The 23,026-nt window shown below is 36.3% G+C and overlaps 2 protein-coding genes across 3 annotated transcripts; both read left to right on the top strand.

Moving 5' to 3' along the window:
- Positions 1 to 134: 134 nt before the first annotated feature.
- LOC112575133 (rho GDP-dissociation inhibitor 1-like) lies at positions 135 to 7,998 on the top strand. Of its 2 annotated transcripts, XM_025256741.1 has the most exons (6): positions 135 to 153; positions 733 to 835; positions 2,082 to 2,272; positions 2,721 to 2,804; positions 3,749 to 3,889; positions 5,181 to 7,998. In XM_025256741.1, exons 3-6 carry the CDS (start codon positions 2,089 to 2,091, stop codon positions 5,375 to 5,377), a joined length of 606 nt encoding a protein of 201 aa, XP_025112526.1. In that variant the 5' UTR covers positions 135 to 153; positions 733 to 835; positions 2,082 to 2,088; the 3' UTR covers positions 5,378 to 7,998. The 2 variants fall into 2 exon arrangements, with proteins under 2 accessions (XP_025112526.1, XP_025112535.1); XM_025256750.1 differs by lacking the exon at positions 135 to 153 and having other exon boundaries at positions 733 to 830.
- A 1,020-nt stretch (positions 7,999 to 9,018) lies between these two features.
- Positions 9,019 to 22,527, top strand: LOC112560566. Its single transcript, XM_025232493.1, is given in 19 exon segments — positions 9,019 to 9,445; positions 10,045 to 10,304; positions 10,703 to 10,857; positions 11,280 to 11,413; positions 12,195 to 12,348; positions 12,595 to 13,007; positions 13,156 to 13,460; positions 14,181 to 14,406; positions 15,102 to 15,259; positions 16,356 to 16,587; positions 17,883 to 18,082; positions 18,308 to 18,347; positions 19,201 to 19,401; positions 19,615 to 19,812; positions 20,343 to 20,463; positions 20,779 to 20,897; positions 20,900 to 20,992; positions 21,231 to 21,519; positions 21,521 to 22,527. Coding segments are annotated over 19 exon segments (4,071 nt in total). The 5' UTR covers positions 9,019 to 9,120; the 3' UTR covers positions 21,969 to 22,527.
- Positions 22,528 to 23,026: the final 499 nt, after the last annotated feature.

The following is a 23,026-nucleotide window of genomic DNA, read 5'->3' as shown; positions in this document are numbered from 1 at the left end:
ACCATTCCAAGCATTTATACTACAGCAGGCATTAACATAGATCGTCTGAATTTGCAGATTTCCTCTGGAAGCGGAAGCATAACTTATGAACGGTTTCTTTATCAGCGCCAAACGGAATACTTCGCTTATCTGACGAGCCTGGTCCAGATCTGGGTTAGTAAGTAGTTTAATTGTGCCTAGCTATGGCGTGAAAGGTTTTGCTCCATCACTGTGCTGCAGGCGATCGCCTAAAGCGTGTTTGGGTTTAGTTCGCGTGTAAACCTTTGTCTCATTTCCATATTTATGAGTGCTTTTTTTTTTTCGTGTTTTGATATGGGTCAGATGCTCCCGCCCCGCATATGCCTCGTTCATGGACCTATGGCCTCAAGACATTTGGCGACTCAACTACGTCTCTCTAAACAGTACACATCCTCTTCACAGTGAACATAAAAATAAACAAAAATTACTATAGACAGTCTCTTGTAACACTATTAATTATAATGAAATTAAACTGATAAGACCATGAACTAGATTTCTTGAAGACGAGCCGAGAGAAACAAGTGTGTGACGCCTTGTTGGGTCAAAGGGTTCGCTCAAATAGTCCCACAAATCAATAGCTTTCCAGTTTTATTTTAACTTTAAGTATACTGTTTATGAGTGAAATAAACAATAATAATTGAAGACTTACTTTTTTGTTCACTACTTTTTCTTTATATTGAAGTATAAATGTTAACTTTCTGTTTTTACTTCAAGAATATAATATTCTATCGCCTTGACCGGAAGTCAACGAGACCGCCATCTCCTAGAAGAAAGGCGTAAGCAGCAGAGACAGTTTTCCCAGGCCAGGCTGCGTAAGGTATTTACATGACTTCTTTTAAAATTGAAAGTATAAAAACATCATAGTGAAATAGTTTTGTTAAAAAAATACTCGAATCGATTACAGTGAATGCATGTTCTTGCTAATTTGCAAACCTGTTCAAGAAAGTATCACTGAAGGAGAACCGAGAGAGAATCAGGATGTCGAGCCTACTAGACAGTAGGTGGTTGAGTCATCAAACTGTCGTACCGGGCAACATCAGAGCGCGCGTGTGTTTTCTGCTAGTTTTATAATTTTTACCAATCGGAGGTGCAGATTATGTAGATTTAGAAGAATGTGTGGTTATATTAAAGACAACCACCTGCTTATGCCAACTTCGAGAGATTCACTTCCGCAAAGCACAAAAACCGTTCCAGGAATGATGTATACCATTACGTTTGTTTGCTTAGATTAATCATTAATTCGGTTTGGGTTATTTCATATGTAGCAGATGTTATTGTTTCATTTCTAAGAAGAGAAGATTCTGATATCGTTTACTTGTGGAACGTTTTATATGCATGGTGATTAAATGTATTAGACACTGTTGTGTCAAGTGCCACACCTTCTAGTTCTGCGACTGTCGATTCTTATTCACTTTTTGTGCAAAAAATACAAGTGAGCCATCATTTATGCCAGTGAAGGTTCATATATAAAATTGTTTGCAGATCTGCTTTAACTGTTGAATAATATTTAATGCTATGTTTAGATGAGTGTTGTTGCTCATGATTCTTTGATAATTTCATGGATTTACCAGCAAACAGGGAAGACAGCTATAAATATGTAAAATACAAATATGATTTAGGCCAAACATAAAAATAAAAGGTACATAGCTTTTAAAAAAAGCTTATCTACTTTTTAACTTTAAGAAAAAGCATTAAATGAATAATCAGGGGGGAGGGGAGGAAATCGGTGTTTTATGCCATGCCAGCAACTGAGGCTATATTACGGCAAGGCAGCCAGCCCTGTAATCAGATGCCATGTGCAGAGAAAGAACAGCGTGCCCGAGACGAGAAATGAACTCTGGGCAGCCAACCTTCACTGTATTGGTGACAGGCACTAACCGTTGCGTCACTGGACCTCTCTCAAATGAATAATCAGAAAAATGAACCCAGGTAGATTGCATCCAACTAGACTGAAAGAAGTTTTACCCTAATTCTCTTTTAAATAATTGTTTTGATTAATAATTTTATTTTCATTTAATGCAGATATAATTTGTGTGAAATTTAAATCTGCTTTTTATTTGTAGAGCAATAATGGCAGAACAAGAAGAAGTCCATCAAGGAGCAGGTGATGAAGAGCAGGATGACAACCCCAATTACAAGCCACCAGCACAGAAGTCTCTTGCAGAAATTTTGCAGCAGGATGCTGAAGATGAAAGTTTGCGCAAGTATAAGGAAGCACTCCTTGGCAAGGCGGGCGGAGAACCAATTGTTGTTGGTTAGTGTAATCTTTTAAATTTTGTTTCATAGTTCTGCACGTATTTCTTTTCTTTAAGCTGATTTAAATTTGTTCTAGTATAAACATCCTGCTGACATTTTTGTTGGAGATTCTTTCCATTTTTCCACGCCTTATTGATAAAACTTTAACAAGAAAAGCATATATTCTCAGGTTCATGTGACAGTCCACATCAAAAAAGGAAAGGATGACCATTTGTACTATAGCATGAAAAATTACAAGCAGGTTAAAGATTCTGCTAGACTCCTTTGTGTGTCTGAAGTGATGGTTGATATTTCTAGTCCTAAAAAGTAGAGGTTTTGATTCATTGTTGACGGAAGCCCTGGAAAGCACTGTAAGCTATAAATCTGGTCTTCCTTCAACAATAACAATTTAAAATGCATGTCAGATTGTATATAGTAATGGTAAGGACTGTAACTTTTATCTTTAGATCCCAACTATCCAGGGAAAGTAAAAGTGATGAAACTGATAATCTTGGTGGAAGGACGTGATGACTTGCAATTGGATCTTACATGTAAGTGATGGTCTCTTGATTTTTTGTGAAAGTGTTTGGTTATGGTTGATTACAAGAATATGTTGTCTTTCATATCTTGGTAGCTTATTGTGTGAAGCTCTGTGGTATTTAGGCAGTGAAAGGCAGAGTCAGAGAATTTAGGTACCTCCTTGTGGCTATTCAAAAGTTACACAACTCAGCAGTAGTATTGGTGCAAAGTTGTAAGCTTGTGTAAGCTTTTGTAGTAAAGAAAAAATATGAGGGGAAAACAGCTGTTTTCCATGAAACTAGACTAACAAGCCATAAAAAATTCATGCTGGGACTGGCTAAGCCATTAATTTAGAATTTTTTTTTTAATTTTCCAGTTTTGCTTTATATTGATGACATTCTACTTGCATATGTATGGCTAGAGATGAGGCAATCAATGTAGTAAGCTGAGAGATGTAGGCGCCTTGGCATTATTGAGATTTTTTTCATGCAGCCTAATGGTGTTGAGGTATTGTTAAAGTTAAAGCATGAAGCTGGTATTCTGAAAGCTTACTCCCATTTTTATGCTAAGAATGAGAAACAAATTTGCTTGCAGATATGTTAAGACTGAGAGATGTATATTGAGCAAGAGCAGAGCAGAATGTTTTGGTGGGATGTGTTTCAGTGGGTACAAAATAATGAAGCAAATTTATTTTAAGCTAAAATATGTTTGTGGGATAGATGACAGGTTTTCAGTCTTAAAGGATGAGCTACCTTAATTTGGCATCACTATTTATGTAATGAGATTTCAAGCAATGGAAAGTTGTACAATTGTGGTTTTTTTTTTTTTTTAAAATAACATTGATTGTATGCAATACACTTAGTATAAATATATTCTTTGTACCAGTTCAAGTTTTCTTCTTTTTTTTTTTTTTTTTTTTTTGTGCAACTTACAAATAAGGTACCACCTTCATTGTTTTAGTGTTGTTTATCTCCAGTGCCTAAAGAAGAGATTAAAAAGAGGAAAATTATCCTGAAAGAGGGCTGCAAATATCGAGTAAGAATACAGTTCTACGTTCAGCGGGATATCGTCACAGGTCTAAAGTATGAACAAAAGCTGTACAGGAAAGGTATCCGTGGTGCGTATTTCTGATTTTATGTTTCATACTTTAATGTTTCTTTGTGTGATAGCTGTAATTTATTTTGCATTCAGATGTGAACATTTTAGAAAAGGAAGTTTCGTTCAAGTACTTCCTTTTAACAAACCAGGAAGATACAGTATAATGAGATAATTATAAATTTAAGTTCATTTTCATTGAAAGATCCATATTCTTTTAAAATAATGTATTTAAATCATTTTTAAGAGTTAATGTGATATTTTATTTCCTAGGGGCAATAATTGTAAATTCTAAAGTACATGAGTGGTGCAATAGGTACACTTTGAGATAACTTGCCAAATTCAAGCATGCATGACACTGCACAGCTTTAATTGGAATACTTTAAATACTTCATTTTAAAATAATACTCTATAAAGAAAAATGCTAAACATTTTATGAACCATGCCAGGTAGGGTTCTTACCTCTCGTCATTACTGTTAATGGAATTGCTTTTGTTCACATCCTGTCTACATGGTTGTTCCTGTTCTGCAAAAAAAAAAGTGAGGCTTTACTTAAATGGAATCCTGCCTTCCATTTGAATCGTGGTCTGTGTTGCTATTTAAATTGTACCTTTAATAGTAACATTAAAGCATCACAGGACATAAAAATTACCTTATGGCTAGAGAAAAAGGATGTCATCTTGTAAAAATTTCATACTGCAGTGGCAGGTGATATGGGTTTATTGATCATGCTTTGGTGTGACTGAAATAGTAGACACATTTAAATTGTAGAAAGTAAGCTGCTAGTGACATAGAATAAAAGAATAAAGGGTCAAACTTTCTTTTGATACATATTTTTATTTAAAATGTTTTTATTCAGTAGGGGAAAAAGGAGACCATTAAACACGATTAGTTTTAGTCTTCAGATTAGTCAGAGTAGTGGTTTCTGGTACCTCCTGTATACTGCTTGATGAAAGCAAACAGTTAAAATAAAAATATACAGGAGTTCTTTTGAACTGTTAGGAAACAATGATGGTAAGGTGATTCATATCTACCGTCCATGCTGAGGTGTTGGCTAGTTATTTGAAAGCCACCTTCCGTCTTGTTTCTTTTGGTCTTATTCCCTATCCTCTTTTTTTTTTTTTTTTTTTAATGAAAAGTAACGTAAAGATACTTGTTGATACAGCAATAATCAGGTCCTCATTGTATGTTTGTGCATTTACTATAATTATTTGGCATTTTCTATAACACTAGCAAGCGGCAAACTATCGCTGGGACTTCATAAATGACTATTAATGTGACAAACCTTTTGTTTTTCTGTTTTGTTTTTGCAGTGGAAAAAGATTCCCACATGATGGGCAGTTATGGACCATCCACAGACCTGATTACTTACACAGCTCCCGAAGACGAGACTCCTTCTGGGCTAATAGCTCGGGGTGAATACAAAGTGGAGAGTCGATTTATAGATGATGATAAAAACTGTTATACGGAATGGGAATGGAATTTGACACTAAAGAAGGATTGGGACTGATGAGTTGAATGTCTTGCAGTTTTACTTTGTCTGTCAGCATGACCTTACCATTAGAACTTGAAACCATGATACAAATGCCAATATTCCTATCTGGCAGAATATTCCATCAGTGCTAAATGTCATTACCTTTGTGAAACCAGAGCAGCTGTCAAGCTTACACTTTAGTTTTCTGTTTTCCTGTGTTTTCTGCTATTAAATCGAAATCATTATTATTAGAACATTGCATGACTTAAAAGTAAATCTCAAGTAACTACTTTTACAGTTTAGGGGAAAGAGGTCTTAGGACTTTAACTGGTTTGACTTGCAACCATGGTGGTTGTTTTGCTCCATTGGCTTGCTGAAAAGGTGTATTTGAATGGCACTTCAAGTTCTTTTCCTGGAGTATGCAGACATAATAAAAACAATAACAGCAGCAACATTGGATTTCTGTGCTTATCATTCTCAATTGTTGTTATACTGAATGTGTCATGAAAGCTGATTTCATCCCTCCATTATGCATAAGCGTGATTGTTGCTTTTTGTATATTAGCACACATTAAATAGATTTTCTTTAATATTAGCAGTACTGCTTGATTTGTACTTAGTGCCCTAGGAAGAAAGAAACATTACCAGTAGAAAATTTAACTCTGTCAGAGTTTACATTATTGCCAATCAAACATAAAAAGTTTGGCAATTTTGGTTTTAATACTGAGTAACAGGCACATATTTTCCACCAACATTTATGCAGAATTTTGAGATGCAGGTTCTCAATTGCATTTTGATGGATGTATGAGATCTTGTAACTGGGTGGCATCATAACATTACATTTTAAAGTGTATGGGTGAATTTGCATTAGCTTAATTCCTTCAATTTATGATTTTTACATATCATGTTTGTGGGAGTGTTCTCAGGTTGCTGCCTTTTCTCACCCATAGCACGGCATCTGCTGTTTCCAATATGTGCTGTGACCAACCGTCTGCTTAACAGTACAGCATTACATGTGTAATATAAATGTTATTGCCACACAAAGTTTTTTAATGTTGCAGAAATGGTTTTTATTTCTAGCATTTACTTCCTATCATTGATGTTTGATGCCACAAATGTGCAAAGAGCATGCACCCTCTCCTGAAGCAGTTTATTTGTCCAGTGTATGGAAGTATGGATTCTTATCTATTGAGAACTACATTATCTAAAACATTTGCTCTTGCTAAGAATGTTAGACCATGGAAGTTGTCAGAAGTATTGTCAACTCGTATACATTTTTTTAAACTGTCATTGGAATGTGCATTATCTGTGATACATGCCATAAAATTCAGAAGACATTTTCTTGAACTACAAGTTCAGTTTCTTAAAGACCTTTGTCTGGTGTAGGAAGAGATATTTTGGATATTAGAGCTGCATTCTGATTTCCTATAGTTACATCAAAATCTACAGTACCAAAAAAAATAAGCTAAAAGACTTAAAAAGGTTTGATTCATTCATAATCTATGTGAAAGTAATTAAAATTTTATAGTAATGTGTTTGATCCTACAAACATTAAAGCAAGTCATTGCAAACTCATTCTTTGTATAAAATGTTTGTGGAAAAAGGAAGTTACAAAGCTGAAAAGTTTATTGTTCTGTGAACCTTGTTGTCATGGGAATTGAGAGGGGAGAGATGAGGAAAACATTTAGACAATGTTATGAATAGTGTTCCTATTGACCTTTTTAGTTGTTGAGGCAGTTTAAATTAAAGAAATAGAACAAAGAGCTGATTAAAAAAATACTGTACATAAAACTGCAAGAGACCAGGAGTACCATTTACCAACATTCAACAGCTAAATTGCCAAATTTTTTGTAATAGATGTGCCTGCTTTTTACTGAATAAATGTGAATGGGAACAAGCATAGAATAAAAAGCTTGAATAACAATAAATAATGAACTATGTTCAATTTTGCTTTTTTCTCTATCAGGGATATGAATGATCAAACTTCATTGTCTAACTTGCTGTTTTCCAACATTTCAGATGTTTGATTTCTATTTTCAGGGTGTTTCTTTGTCTTACCTTTAATAGTTTGTAGTGAAAGGGGAAGTATCATGGACAGATTGTTAGTGCCCGAGATGTGGATCACTAATGTTCAGTCACCAGGCTATGGGATCCTTTAACATGTACCTTTCCTTTTAGTCATGGTTGTAGACTTTGCTTTTCTATCCCCTATTCTTTCATCAGTCTTTTCAATACATAAAAGTGATTATTTTTAAATTTAGTGTGTACCCACTTGGTTTTGTATTTTTGTGTGAGGTATTGCACAAACAGCTTTGAAGGGGTTCCAAAAAAATATAGTCTGCTTTGGTTCATTGTACAATATCTTCAGTTCTGAAAATTTACCATTGTACCTGTTCTAAATAGTCAATAAGCTTTTTAAACAAATGTAATAACTTTGTGTCCTGCTTTTTAGACATCTGCAGACCAAACAGCAGTGTTGTTCGAGCATGTCATTCTTGAGCTTGCAAAAGTGTTTTTAAGTGTAAAGCTATGCAAGCATGATTTTCACTAAATGCTCCATAGCCACTTCGTGAACACTTTACTTTTCATGCATGTTAGTTATTTTATAATTGTTTTGGTGGTACTGATATTTAGAAATAAAGTCGTGATATGTTAACACAATATGTTCACTAGTTTTTTATGTACTGCTGTATGCGAGTGTAAGGACAAAGTAATGCAGAATACCTGAAAAATATTTTACAGTGAAAGTAATTTTTTTAAACATTTGTGATACATATACATGCGCTTATGAGATGTGTGATGCATCGAGTTAGGAAAGTGTCTATGTGCTTGTCAATTCTTGCTCTCAGCCCTCGCTGCTGGCTCAGGGACCGATGACAACCTAGCAACCATTGGCTTTTGATCTGTGAGCTAGGAAATAGATAACTCCAAAAGGACGTCACTGGGGATCTTTGAAGACTACAAATGCTGGTCTTCGAAGCTGAGTAAGAAGCGCGCATTTAAACATTAGCAATAAGGTTTCCTTGTCCCTTGAATCCTGAGAAGTCATCACTTGCTGCCAGGTTGTAACCATGTCGGGACGCTGCATCAATGGGGGCCACCCTCAACTTGGTTGGGCAAAATAAAGTAACCGACTATATACAGCTCAAGAAGCGTTGTACCACTCATTATTACAATGTTGATTAGTTATTGTTAAACTATTAGGGTCAGTAGCCGGGCAACAGAGATCGTGGTCCTCAAAGGATTATGGACATTCTGAGACATAAACTATAATATGCTCTTTTTTATGAAGAAAAACGCCGAATTATTGTTTATTTAGGAAACTCCGTAACTGCACTGGGATTTAAAAAGAAAAATAGTTAAAAATATAGATAACATGGTTGTTTCCTATTTGCCCAGTTCAAAAACTCAGTAAAAAGACTCTCACCTTTGCACACAACCGAGGACTACCATTACAACGGACGTGTCTCAGTGTCTGAGGAAGTGAAGGAAGCGGAAAACATTTTTGACGATGAATAGAACAGTTTCGCCTGTCATTAATCGCAAGAGATGAATGAGAAATTGATATAATCACATTTCATATCTCTAAGTTGGTTCTGTAGTTTAAGATAAAGGCAACGTCTTTCCCAGGTTTTCGTACTCGTCCTTCTGACTATTCCGGGACAAATTTGTATAACCCCAGTTAGCGCTTCTTATCCGGGTCCTTGCAATATGGTGGCCTTTGTTGCATCGACACCTACTTAAACAACTGTAACATTCCCCGCGGCGTTTACACAAATAATGTCAGCGCAGGTCTTTAACGAATGCAAAACTCGTAACAATTTAAATATTGTTCGTCAGTATTTACAGTATGGCACATTTCCTAAAGACTGTAAAAAAGTGGATCGCCGAGCGGTGCGCAAGCGGTCTAAGACCTTTGAAGTTATAGATGGACAGCTTTATTATACTGGTGGACGTCCAAAACGATCCATAAACATTCAGGGTGACGAAGAAACAACAAAAACTCCAGAAAATGAATCAGATCATACACAGATTCTCAGAAAGTGCTGCTGCACAGACGAAGAAAAGCATGAAGCAGTAATGAAGTGCCACATTGGGGATGACGGTAGGTCAAAGCTGGGTTACACCGGTCGCGCACTGATGTGCTATCTTGGCCGAATTTGTGGTCCCCCCCAAAATAAATGTTCCCCTTAGTTTATTTCATTACAAATCCTTAAAAGTATGTTGCAATAAATTGTAAATAAAACATTGTTACAGGACCGTGTGTGAATTTTAAATGGAATTCAGTCAGGAGATTTTACTGGTTATGTATGTCAGTTGTTTATGAAAGTTAAAAACGATACAAACACTAATGTGTCTCGATCCCTCCAAAGCGGTATTGAAGTTTCAGAATTGAAAACTCATTCCCTATGCCTAACTTTGTGTGAATAAAACAGTTACTAAAACTTGTCTATTCACAATATCTACACAGATTTAAATTATTTATGCAATGGAATATCCATGCAGTTACTATATAATATTGAGAGATTAACTTTAAATAATTTATTTGCTGAGTACAAAATAGAAAAAAAAGAGATAGCCAGAAGTACTGACTAGCTAACATTAGGTTATTTATACATAGTTTTAATAAGGAAAACTTTCATGTTAATGATCACATTTTACAATATCTAAATATAACATAAATATTTGGAACTATTTCCACAGGTACACACTATGGTATGGAGAAAACTGTAGAGCGTTTATCTTCAGAATACTATTGGGTGGGTATCATTAATTTGGTGCGCAAAATTCTCCACAAGTGTACTGACTGTCTCTCACGTGGTGTGCGGGGACCTAGTGCCGCCATGGGTCACTTTGCCAAACATGGGAGCTATGACAATCAATTGGGAGAAGAACAGGAGATGACAACTGAAATGGATGTTTTGTTTGTGTCACCGGAGACCACAAATCACTTCTGGCAAAAGGTATCTTGAAATTAATGTTTATTTCTTCAATAAATATTGTAATATTTTCACATTAGCTGTAATTTTTTCTTTTTGATAAGTAAATTTATATGCAATTTGTTGCTGTACAGCTTATCTTAATTACTTAATCATTATTGATTCTTTGATAAGACTGAAACTATAAAAGCAGAAAGTAATAAAATGCCAGAAAGACAAGAGATTTATTTAGTGGATGTTTGCAACAGAATTAAATTTCAAAGAATCAAAGCAAACAGTTTATTTGAATAATCATTTTGTTTGCTGAAGGTGGTATTCTTCTGATAACATGTTAGAGTCTTCTTATTAAAATTAATTTGTAAAAAGTGTGGTAATCATAAAATTTGGGTTTGTAACTTGCATCATCACCTTTTTTTATCCAGGTTGAGATCCAGGTATTTGGACCCTATGCTACTGGAAGGAAGCAGGTTTATGTGGCTGTTGCTCTGGACAGTTTTTCCCAGTTTCCTGAGGCCACCGTGATTGAGACGATTTCTTCAGCTACGCTCACACATTTCATACTCAATCTCATATGCAGGTAGTGGAGGTATATTAAAGATATCACAGAATAATTTGGCTAAATTTATAGTTGTATGGATCTGATTTTCTCCTAAAGTGTGTACGTATTTTCAAGAGCAGACCCATCCAAAATCAAGAACAGTTTGCAGAAAATGTTGGACAACATTTGTTACAGAATTTGTGTTTGTGTTTGCTGACACTTTTGCTTGTCAAGTATGCACAGTGCTAAAACATAATGTGCAAATCATTGGTAAATATCCTAAATAAAGGCTTTGTGAATATTTGGGGCATAGCATGGACTGTTGCTGTCATGCAAAATTAATACCTGTGGAAAAGGTAGAAAATATGTTAATATTCACATGGAATAATGGCACAGAAGAAAAGGCAGTGTTAAGAGTACCTATCATTCTGTTTATTGTAACATTGTTTAAATGTTTTCAGATATGGTGTCATGGACAAGGTGTGCTTGCAACAGAATCGGACTACAAAGGATATATATCTTTACATTAATATGCAGGATCTTGAATTGGCTAGCATCTCTCCAACATTTCTTTCACAAATAGCAAACTCTGCTGGTAGGTTTATATTAAACAAAGATGCCAGAGACAATCCTTATAGAAGTGAAGCAGTGGGTTTGCTGTGTTTTTAGAGGTCATTATTTTTGGGGCTCTCACATTCTGTAATTTTTAAGCAGTTCTTTGATGTCACTTACACATTTACTGGCAGTATTTAAATAAATATAACATTCATTATATTGATTCTATATATCTGCTGGAATGATGGGGTGTGTTTAGTAAGTGTTCTGGCTGGTCATGAAACTGATTTAAGTAGTTGGAGACCTGAATATTTTTTTTTAATGAAATCATAAAGAAAAGTGTTAAAGAGTGTAATACAGACAAGCAGACTGTGGATATGTTCTCTCAGTCTGTGCATCAAACTTATATGTCCAAGTAATCTGATTGCATTACATTACCCTTTATGATGTGTACACTTTTTTTAACCATAAAGATTAAATTTGTAACCTAGTTCAAAACTCTTAATGTTATCTCATATTGCATGATAACGGTGAAAGAACAAAATTTATTCTTATTGGAAAATTGCAGCAGATGTGGATTCTAAAAAGTCAATATTGTAAATACTGTAACAGTGAATATATGATACTATATCCCTGAAACCAGGCTCAAAGTGCTTTACATCTCCACACAAAATACAATGTAGAACACACAAAGGCTAGAGGAAACCTAGGCATCATCAAAAAATCACTGACTTTAAAGATCAAAGAAATTGAAGACTACTTTTAATCTGAGAAATATCTGTAAATACTCTTTTAGTTGTAGAATTATTTGTTTGTGGTAGATGAACGTTGGAAAAGAGTGGAGAAAAGTTTGGATCGTTTTGTCAAGTCTTATCCAAAGATGTGGGACAAATGCCTTGAGGTATTCTTAATGCCACTTCGCACATCTCTTTCACCTGAAGTTGATTATACTCCAGCTTTTGTGACATTTGGCAGGTAACTTATTGTTATAAATTATAAAATGTCTTTCTTTAACGATAAGGTATTTAATTTGTTTTCCAGGAATTGATAAAAATGTTACAGAGCTCAGAATTTTTAGAGAAAGTAATTTTAATTAAGGATATTCTGTAACGAGAGAGCAGTTCCATTCTATTGCATGTATTTCCAAACATTAACAATGATTAATCTTTGGCTTAGTCTTAGTTGGAATCAATGATAATGAGAGTTCTCATTTAAATCTAGGGAACCACGGTTTCCAGATAAACTGAGCCACAAAGAGGTTGGCTCTTGTGCCTCAGAAGTACAGCTGAGCGAAGACCAAGAGAGACAAACTGTGGAACTTCTAATGGCAGCCTATGGGGGTCTCAGAACCTCTGCAGCTCTGCAGTCTTCACAAGTATCTGACTTAAATCTTGACCTCCTCCCCACAGTAAAACTAGAGGCTTTACCTGTCTCAGGAGATGATATGGTAACCTTTGATGATTCTGCTATCATTAGAATCAGCCATCTGCCAAACAGCAAGAAAAGGGGAGAGACAGAAGAAGTGGCTAACAAGAAAGAAAGTGCTGAAAATATTGTTTATGATGGGGCCACAGAAGATGACTTTGAGGATGCCAGTGATTTTGGTGACGAAGAAGACCATGGTAAAACTCAAGGCACTGAACACATTTTAAACGTTTAAAAAAAAACTGGCTGCATGCCATCTTAAAATCTTTGTTTACCTGCTTTTGTCCACATTTATATGATTTATTTGCATCCTCAGATGTGAGTCATAAGTTTGTTAACCCTTGGGATTTGTTACAGATGCAACATATGAACCAGGAAGCAACTCATCAGTGAGAAGTAAAGTCAAGACAGCTCCAACAATGGTTACTCGCTCCTCTAACCGTAAAAGAACTCTTACATACAAAGCCAGAGCTGAACTGCAGGTCAAGAAAGAAGAACCTATTTCACAGTCAGATGATTGCCGTGTCTTAAATACTTCAGCACTGCCGGAAAAACGCAAACGAGGTAGACCTCCAAAAGTGCGCGTGGAGGGATCCAAAGCATCTGTAGCTGTCGAGTGCAAAGAATCTCCATCTGATGGCTTGATTAACTCGGTTGAACAGGTATATTTTTTTTCTTTACCTGGCAAAGCAGGGAATGTGAATTTGATGAAAGGTTAAGCACATAGCAAATGTGATAATGGTTACATAAATAAAAGGCTTAAATAAAAGCTAGCTCAAATTCAAAATTAGTTTTAGATAAACAGCATGGGTGCACTGCAGGATGCTGATTCACTAAAGTGTACAAGTAATTATGTGCTATTTGCAACATTCATAAACATCAGTGTCTTCTATTGGGAAAGAGGCTAAAACTATAGATTCTATGCTATGTGTATGGTAGTGCATGCTGGCAGCAATGGCAACAATGACAGTGGTTGATCAGAGTTGTCATTTTAGTGCAGCCCTTTATAATTTCATAAATAAAATCATGCTTAACAGTTTTAATCTAGAACAGTCCATTAAAAGAAATTAAAAATTTATATCAAAAATTCAGGACAGACTAGGAAGTAATGCTATTTTGTATTCTTGCAACAACTTTGGGTTTCAATTTTGATTTGCTTTGAAGAATGAATTCAAGTTCACATGTTACTTATACTTTGTCTAGATACACTATTTTAAATTGCAAAATATAATTTAAAATTTTGATTTTCTGTATGTATATTTCTTTGTGCCTCCTTCCTCCAATTCCTGTCCCGCAAAACCAAAAAAAGAAGAAATGTTACAACATAGTCAAGACTGGAAGTAAAAGTCCCATTAAATTTTTTTTTATCATATAATAAACAGCTGGATTTGGATACCTACTACTTAGTAATCAAATGCTACAAGGAGCAAGGAACTTATCCTCCACATGTAACCGTCGACTTTAAGCGTGCCATTAGGCGGCTCGGAGAAACCCTTGCCTTGAAGGAAGGAAAACTTTATGGTCTTGTTGGGAAAGCTACAGGTCGTCTTATCATCACCAAGGAGAAGGCGCGATTTGGTCTTTTGAGAAAGGCACATGTCAGAGGAGGTACAGACACTCTTTCCTTCCTTTTAAGAATTAATGCTTAATTTTAAAATCATTAAGAACTAGGAATATATTGTAAGAAATCTCCACGGTTGGGTTCTTTTAATCTTCATGCCTACTTCACACAACCAAACCAGGCTTGGAAAAGGTGAATAGATCTGTAGGTTTTGTGATCCTTTTAAGTACTTCGTGTGGTTGTTTTTATGTACATTCTTTTTTAAGCGAGATCTTTACATAGGCTGCAAGTAGTACATGATCACAAGTTATCCCCTTTCTGGAATTTAATGTCTGCTTAACTAACGTTTTTGGATAAAAAGCACTCTGTGTATGCTTCAACATGCATAATCTATCTTAATAAACATGGGCATTGGCAGTCTTAATCATAGGTACAGTTACTGATAACAGTGCATGTGTTTTTGTTTATCAAATTGAAATTTAGAATAGTTCATTTAAAATGTACTTGACATGCATGATTGATAGTGCAGTAAACTGAATGTGCTTTCTAAATCTAAGAAGAAAAAGGCTTAATGCAAAGTAATCTTGCCATAACCTAAAAAGTTTCATCCATAAACCTCTCAAGTCATCTCAAGTTTTAAGGTAAGTCGTAACATTTAGTATTTTCAGTTTTTGTTTACAGAAGATCATGTGGGTCGTGTCAGAATGCTGAAACACCTTTTGGACATGAATGTTTTGGAAAGGCATGAGCCTTGACTTGGATGCTTATATCCATGCCTGCCCAGAATGTGTCTGTGACAACCCTCGGCGCAACAAAGCAGCGTTTCGCGCCTCAAGCAAGTTAAAAGTCCTGTCTTTGGGTGGCATTTATATTGATGACAATGATTTTCACATGTCAGAGGTAAATAGAAATTAAATTTTACATTCTTGCTTGGAGGAATTGTTACAGTCTATGTACAACTGATTGGCAGTAAATGCTTCACAACAGTGATCATATTCTCAGTTTAATCTGTTTAAAGAAATATAAAAATATGTATATAAAGTATTAATGCGCAGAGAATGTTGTTTGTTCAGTATATCCATACAAATTGTCATCTTGAATGGATAAAGCTGGTTGAAAAAAAAATGTGTAAATGAACATTAGAATATAAGGGTGTTTCACACACCACACACTCTGCAGTTTCTTTTAGAGAAGATATATCAGAAGCTGATTTAAAGAAATATAATATCAGGAATTATTCAGCAAACAACAAAATGATTAATCTACAGATGTACATTAAGATGTATTAAAATTATATCCCCCTCACCCCCATTAAACAAAATCTTGCATTACAGTCTATTTGAATATCCTCTTTGAAACCCTCTCCGTCAGACCCAGACCTCCAATATAAAAGAACACTGGCAACAATCTTTATCCTGAATGCTTCCTACCCTCAGCAAGTTCTGACACACCAACAGACATAGAAACATAGAAAGAAAAGCCTTGACAGAAAAGAATTGTTCTGACAATAATTCAGGTTCCAATTTTATGGTACTACTCATCAAAATATACCTATTTTTTAATTTGCATTTAGTTGTTTACTGCATACAAAGTGAAGAATGCAAGTCTACTGCAGAAATGAATAACCTCAAATAACAGCAAAAGGGAATAAGTGAATGGCCTCAGCTCTAACAATCACGGTTTATACATGTATAATCTCTCAATGATGCAGTTACAGCAGAGACAAGCAGTCATCATGAGATGTTCACACCCATGCATCCCCCTGCAAATCACTTGCCATCCACCCACCTTCTCCTTTCTTTCTATCCAAATGTTTAAAATAAAAAAGGTTTGTAACAATGTGCACAATTAAACTCACATCTCAAGTTGAATTACACTTAATAATGGTCGTCTATAGATTTTTCTGATTTGTTTATTAGCGACTTTTATTTTTATGTATAATTTTACTTCCCATATTCTCCTGTACACTGACTTCAAGCTTGTCTTCATCTTCCAGGATGAGGAGGAGGAGAATAGCTATAGCGACTTGATTCAGTTTTTGACCGATGGCACCTTCCCAGCTTCCTTAGCCAAGCAGCAGCAGGAGCAGATTCGGCATCAGGCCAAGTCCTATTGCATTATCAATGGGTCATTGTATTACAAACCCCTGTCCAAGCCCAATGCTGAACCACGTCAGATTCTTTTAACTGAGAAACTCCGGCAGGAGGCTATCAAAACTGCTCATATTGGTAACAAATTTGTGAATGATTTGATGCAGAATACTGTAAGAAGTGCTCTTTAAAATTGAGTTTGATTTATGGTTTCTTAATTTTTCGTTCGCAGGTGTTTGAACACAATATACTCGAGTTCCAGGCATAAATGTCTCCAATGACTCGTGAGGAGTAAAGCATAGATTAATATTTCTGTAGTGCAGCTTATTAATACACCCTTCTCAATGCCAGTTATTAACTATTTCTTCACATGGCATCTAGCATGTAACTGGAAGGACTTTGTGGCTTTCTGGTTATTGTACTTGATTTTAGGGGCAGAAGGTTATAGGTTTCAGACTTATGCCTTTATTATTACAGAAGTGAATGGATACTTGATCTGTCAAAAAAAGTAAAGAAGAAAAAGTTAAGCTTCAATTTCCATATATCCATTGTTATTCAGCTAATAAAAACTAGTTAAGCAATTTTAGAAAAATAGATTTCAGTCAGCTATTTGTTTCTTCCTTGACCTTTGACAAACCATCGGAAGTAAATAAGCAACATTCACTTGTTAACCATTTAAAATTGATTCCCTGTGAGCTAGAAAATGCCTGGTGTGCAGACTTTTCTTGCTGTGTGCCTGAAAATTGGCAATTCTCGTTGCCTGGTGCAAATGTAACTAGCTTTAAATGGCTCTAGAACTTTCTCTGTCATAACCAAGATACTTGTCTCTTTATTCTTAAAGATGTAGGTTGGTTGATCAATGCCCACAAGTCAGATCACCAGCCCTCTTACGGTTTTATTCAGCTAGGGATGAGCTTTCTTACTTGCAGTATCTGGGTCTGTTTGCCTATGACCTGGGCATTGATAATTTGGATGGAAGCCTTCTCTTTTGTCCATAGCTCATTAGAGTAGAAGTGCCGACACTTGATGGGACAAATTTTGCAGCTGACCTTCTTTCCCAAGGTCATGTTTGAATTGCTGCAGTTCTGGAGACAGGCGATGGGTGATGCTGAAGACCAAGTATCACAGCTTGTGAGATACAACATTCAGAGGTGGATGGATATTTTCTGGTTACAGGTGTGCATGCTGCAGGTAGAACCTCTTGGTCCTGGCTTTGGTGTCAGTTTGTTAGCTGTCTCATTCTCAGGTCTGTTTCTTACCTGACCAGTGGAGCATCCCACCTGCCCGACAAGTGATAGCTCACCATTAGGAAGTCAACTTTTGATAGTTAAAGAGCAAATGTAGCTTATCTCCAATGGTCATGTCATCTGGTCAGTCGGAAAGAAATATAATTTACGATAAAAATTTCATTTTTGTTTGTTTAAACTAACAAGAGGAAGAAAACCATCTTAGCCAGCAAGATACTCAGGCCAAGCTGCGGAGAAACTTCTTTTGGTGTGGCATGACCTATGATGTTTTACTTTATATGGGTACTTGCTGTATGGCTGATTCAGTTGCTGTTGCACCTGTCAAACATCGCAACCCTTTGATACAAGAACGAGTGGAAAAATTCTGCAGATACTTCAGACAAGGGGTATGGTGCTGTTGCTTTATTTTTGTGCTGCTATGTAGCATGTGCATAGATATTTGAGAATTGTTCTAGTAATGAAGAGCATGGCAATTTTTTTAGCATATTTTTAAACAGATGTAACTGAAGTATACAGTAAACTTGCTTGAATCTGTGAAACTCATAATTAGATATTAATTTAGTGTATTTAATATACTCCTTTATTTACTTATTTTGTTCTTTGCTTTGCAGATTCCAGAATGTGTCTATTCCAAAATTGTTAGTAATTCAGGTAGGAAAATAATATCTTTAGTGTTTTGCTATCAGTACTTTAGAAATGTCTTTGTATATCAGCAGTGTTTTTCCTCCCAGTTACAACAGACCTCAATACAAGAGGAGTATTAAGCAATTTCATATTCTCAGAACATGAGTAGTTTAATTTTGTTTTTAAATTTCTACCCTTTTATAATGCCAATGAATCAGAGCTCATTAATGCATATGTTTTAATGTTTCCATGGCATAGATATGCTATGGTACCATTATCATACAACAACATATAAGTGTTTGTTGATCTCTACTGAGTGTTAGAAAAAAAAAGCTAGAAAATGCCTAAAAAAAACAGCTGGGTAAAGAAATTGTAAATCATGTATTTGGTTCATTTAAAACAATAATGGAAGCACAACACTTTGTGATCTTGAAGCTATGATGGTGTTGATAGACATATTGCTGAATTACCACAGCAGATATCACAAGTATGGATTGCCAAAGATAGATTCCTCATGTAAATAAGTAACAAGGATGTGTATTAACGTCATATGGAATAGCAGTTTTTTGTCATCCATTTTTCTTATCTCTTTCTTACAATAGTTTTGCACTATGTCTTAGCTTCTTTGACATGACCCCAAACAGTATTCAAACTTGGAAAATTAAAAATGATTTTCTGTTGGGTTTGGAGTTTTACATATAAACTGTTAGCCCTGATCATTTTTCTGTAACCTGATCAGACCACAGGTGCAGTGTTAAGCCTGAGTAACACTTGAGGTTAACTGTCTTTTGCCTAAAACAGCAAGCTGAAGTTGATGTCTAGGATGTTGAGTTTACCAGTTGGTGTAGCATGGCTGTGACTAATATATTAACATTTTTAGGGAAAGAAAATCAGCAAACAGAGATGACAGACAATTCAGGAGAACCTTTGGATGACCCAAAGAACATTGGCAGGGCAAACAGCAAAACTGACAAATCTCCTCAAAACAGAGAGGAAGTATGTGTTACCACAGAACCTCCTGCTTCTTCTGCCAGCAAACGTGAAGATGAGACAGTTGGGAAAGCTGTTGCTGCTATTGTAGGTAAGAAGGAGAGAATTTTTAAGTATGTCAATCTGGGGAAAAGTATCATTTATTTGAACTGCATGTTCTATTAATATCTTTGGCATTTGGATTTTTAAAAATTTGGATTGTTGATTTCCTTTTAAAAGAAGAATTGAACAGTAGTAGAGGTAAGTGGAAAAAATCCATTAATTCCTGAAAAAGGTAACTTTTAATTGCGCTTATTGTTTTCAGATAAGATGGGAGGATTGCAAAACAAGAAGGACAAAGGAAAAGACAGGACTGAAAAGACTCAGGCATCTCCAGCATCTTCATGGAACTCAACAGCAGCAGCAGCAGCAGCATTTTCACAAGTGTCCAACAGGAAAGCAAAAACCAGGCATAAGTGTGACCATTGTGGCCGTAATGTCAAGGGAGATGTTGCCTTTAAAAGTAAGTGGACCAGCAGGAGACAGTGGTGGTCAAAGTAAAATGATTAATGGATGAGAAGCAATGTATTGGTCTCTTAATTTACAGAAGAGTGTGCAGCATATTATGCTCTTATATTTCCCACAGGCTATGAAAAGTTTGCATATAACACAGAATGTTTTATATTGCCAGAAGTGCTTGCTCCCAACCATCGCTGATCTTGGTCACTCATAGCATTGTGTGCCAGATCCCAGATGTGCTTACCTAGATAGTATGTCACAAATCTGTGGGAAGCTTTTGTACTTGCGATCCATTGATTACCATTTGCTTGTCTGCATATTGAATTTGTGAAACAGTTTTAAAGTTAGTTATCATAAAATGTACAAATATACAAAGAGTGGCTGTTAATGGCATTGTTAGTTAGATGACAAAGCAAATGAAGACTGCAGCATCCATTTCTAGGTCAGGAAATGTGCACTAAAAGACTTTTTTTTTAGATGTCGCTTTTTATATCCCAAAGAAGTTTGTGTCTTACCATAAATGCTTTGTTACAGTTCATCTGTACAAGCACACAGGCATCAAGCCTTTCAGCTGTAACATCTGTAGCAAGTCCTTCTCCAACCGCAAGAGCCAGCGCATTCACATGCGCAAGCATACAGGCATAAGGCCATACTTGTGAGTGTCCTGGCACTTTAAAGTGCAAATACATTTACTTTACAGTTACACCCTAGGGCTCAGCTTTATGGCGTGCTATTTCATTAACCAAATGGCTAATTAAGCAGTCTGGTCCCTGAATGCTTGAGAATATTGAGCAGAATGGAAATGGTGTAATATTTCTACTTTTTTGTTTAATCACACATTTGGAATGAGGAGTGTCATGATAAAAGGTTAGGCTGTACCTTCAGAATTTCAAATGTACCTTAGTTTTCTATAAATATAGATGTTCTTAAGCATAGGTCAGTATTATTACCTTTCTGCTGTGTTTGTCAGATGCAACCAGTGTGGCCGAGACTTCTTCCGTAGTGCTTCTCTGCGTTACCACCTGAAAGCTCATGCGACTGGCCGAGGAACTCCAGTATCATGTGACACATGTGGGCGCACATTTACTACCAACACCGTCTCAATCGGCATAAGGAATTTAAGCACCCAACCATGCCCAAGGTCTTTATGTGCAATCAGTGTGGAAAAATGTTCACTGCAGCAAGTAAGTGTTCAGCTCCTGGTTCATTAATTCCAGCACCAATAGAAATTTCACCTTCCTGATACGCATAGTTTGTCCTAGAATCACGAAAGACCTGTGAGGTTTTTTGGGGTCTTTTTTTTTTTGTTGGTTTTTTCTTTTTTTTTTGAAGTGGGAGTATTTTGTAGCACATTTCCTAGGAAATGCTGAGCAAATAAAATTTTGCAGGAATAATTGTGAAACTAATCATTCGTGGTTTCAGGGAGTTTAAAAAGGCACGAGCAGACTCACACAGGTATAAGGAAATACCAGTGCCAATACTGCAGCAAGAGTTTCTTTCGCAAAGAATATCTCAACTCCCACCTAACCAGCCATGCAGAGTGGAACCCCGAGACAGAGAAGATAAAACCAAAGAAAAGAACACCCAAGCCACAGCAACAGCAGCAGCAGCAGCAGCAGCAGCAGAAAGACCAAGTTAGTGTTACCACGGTGATCATGTCTACAGGCACGGATGACACTGCCCCGCAACATTGTGCACTGGACAGATGTTGAGTCCCAGCAGGCAACCTCCCGTCTCAGTGAGCATACAGTTTCCAGCTTGGACTCATTCCAGACTCCTAATCACGCAGGTGCACAAGCCATCACAACTGCACACATCCTGACTCACACTCCAACTCGTGCAGCTATACACCTGCCTGTTGGAGGATCTGTTTCTCAACATCTGCAAGCTGTGCATCATAACATTCATCCGCCACATGCTGCACGGATCATGAGCGTGGCAAGCGCTCATGGCCCAGTGTCAGTGACAGTGTCAGCCGATGGACAGCCAATACAGCTGGTGCATTCTGCACATGGACAAGAAATTCTTTTGCAACATGAACCTGTGCAGTATGAAGTGGAGTGTCTGACTGGAGATCCCTCTGCCTTGACAGAAGCAGATCTCAATGCCATCCACATGCTTGCACAGGCCAGTCTTACAGGACAGAGCATGATACACTGAGGAAACTGCACACTAGGGCTCCCTGCAGATTCGTGCAATATCTGTAAAAGTATTCTTAGCTAGTTACTATCCCATCCTCGTCTCAGCCTTCGGAGTATGGTCGCCTTTAATTCTTTAATTAATGGAATGTGTTTGGGAACAATGCTTTGGTTAGCTTCTGCAGATGGTAGATGATGTCTTGGGCTTATATTTGGGTTGACAAATTATTATTTGCAACAAAGTTAGATGCTTATGAATGGGGTGGATTGGGTGGGGGTATGTTTTTTGAGGGGGAATAAGAGATTTTTAAGACAAAGATAATTCACAATTGCAGGAGCATGTGTATGGGATAGAGATGAAGTTGTATAGTATTCATCATGAACTGCATTGTAAAGCTGTATTGAAGTTTCCTTTTTATTATTTTCTGTTAACATTTTACATTACATGAACAAGAAATTGTAAATATCTTCAGACTGGTCATGTGGTTAAGTTCTTATTGAAACTGTACTTTTATTAAGTACAGGAAATATCTTCTCTTGATCAGATTTAGAATGCATTAAATTCCAATCTTTGCCCTATCTTTCAGCTCATTTGGCTTCAAGATTCTAAAGCAAGATTGTGTTTGTGTGTGCGTGCACTTGTGTGCATGTGTGTTTTAAAAGAGGGAGAAGGATAGCATGATATTAAATGTTAACCCTCTTCCAACACTGCTGTAGCTTGCCTTAGTATTTAAATTATTTTTGTAAGATTTGACCTTGAATACAAGATGTCATCTTGGCTTAATAAGCCTCAAGCTAATTAACAGTCTCTCTCACTCCCTTAGTTGACAGTTGTTGCTTTCTTGGGCCATTGCTGGAGTCGATGCATATTGAATTCTGAGTAGACTACTGCAGTAATGCTTATCAATCTGTACACTGGCTTTGAATATTGTCCACTTTCAGCTTGCTTGTCTGGGGAAAATGAAACTCAAGTTTCAACTGAAATACCTACTGTGGGAAAGCCTGGCAGTGAAAGGGTTAAACTAGGCATTAAAAAAATCCCAATCCATTTTAATGATTCCTGTATAGTTAAAATAATGT

Source organism: Pomacea canaliculata, linkage group LG1, assembly GCF_003073045.1.
Source record: "Pomacea canaliculata isolate SZHN2017 linkage group LG1, ASM307304v1, whole genome shotgun sequence".
In the NCBI taxonomy this organism is placed as follows: Eukaryota; Metazoa; Mollusca; class Gastropoda; order Architaenioglossa; family Ampullariidae; genus Pomacea; species Pomacea canaliculata.
This window is presented reverse-complemented; position numbering and strand designations above follow the sequence as displayed.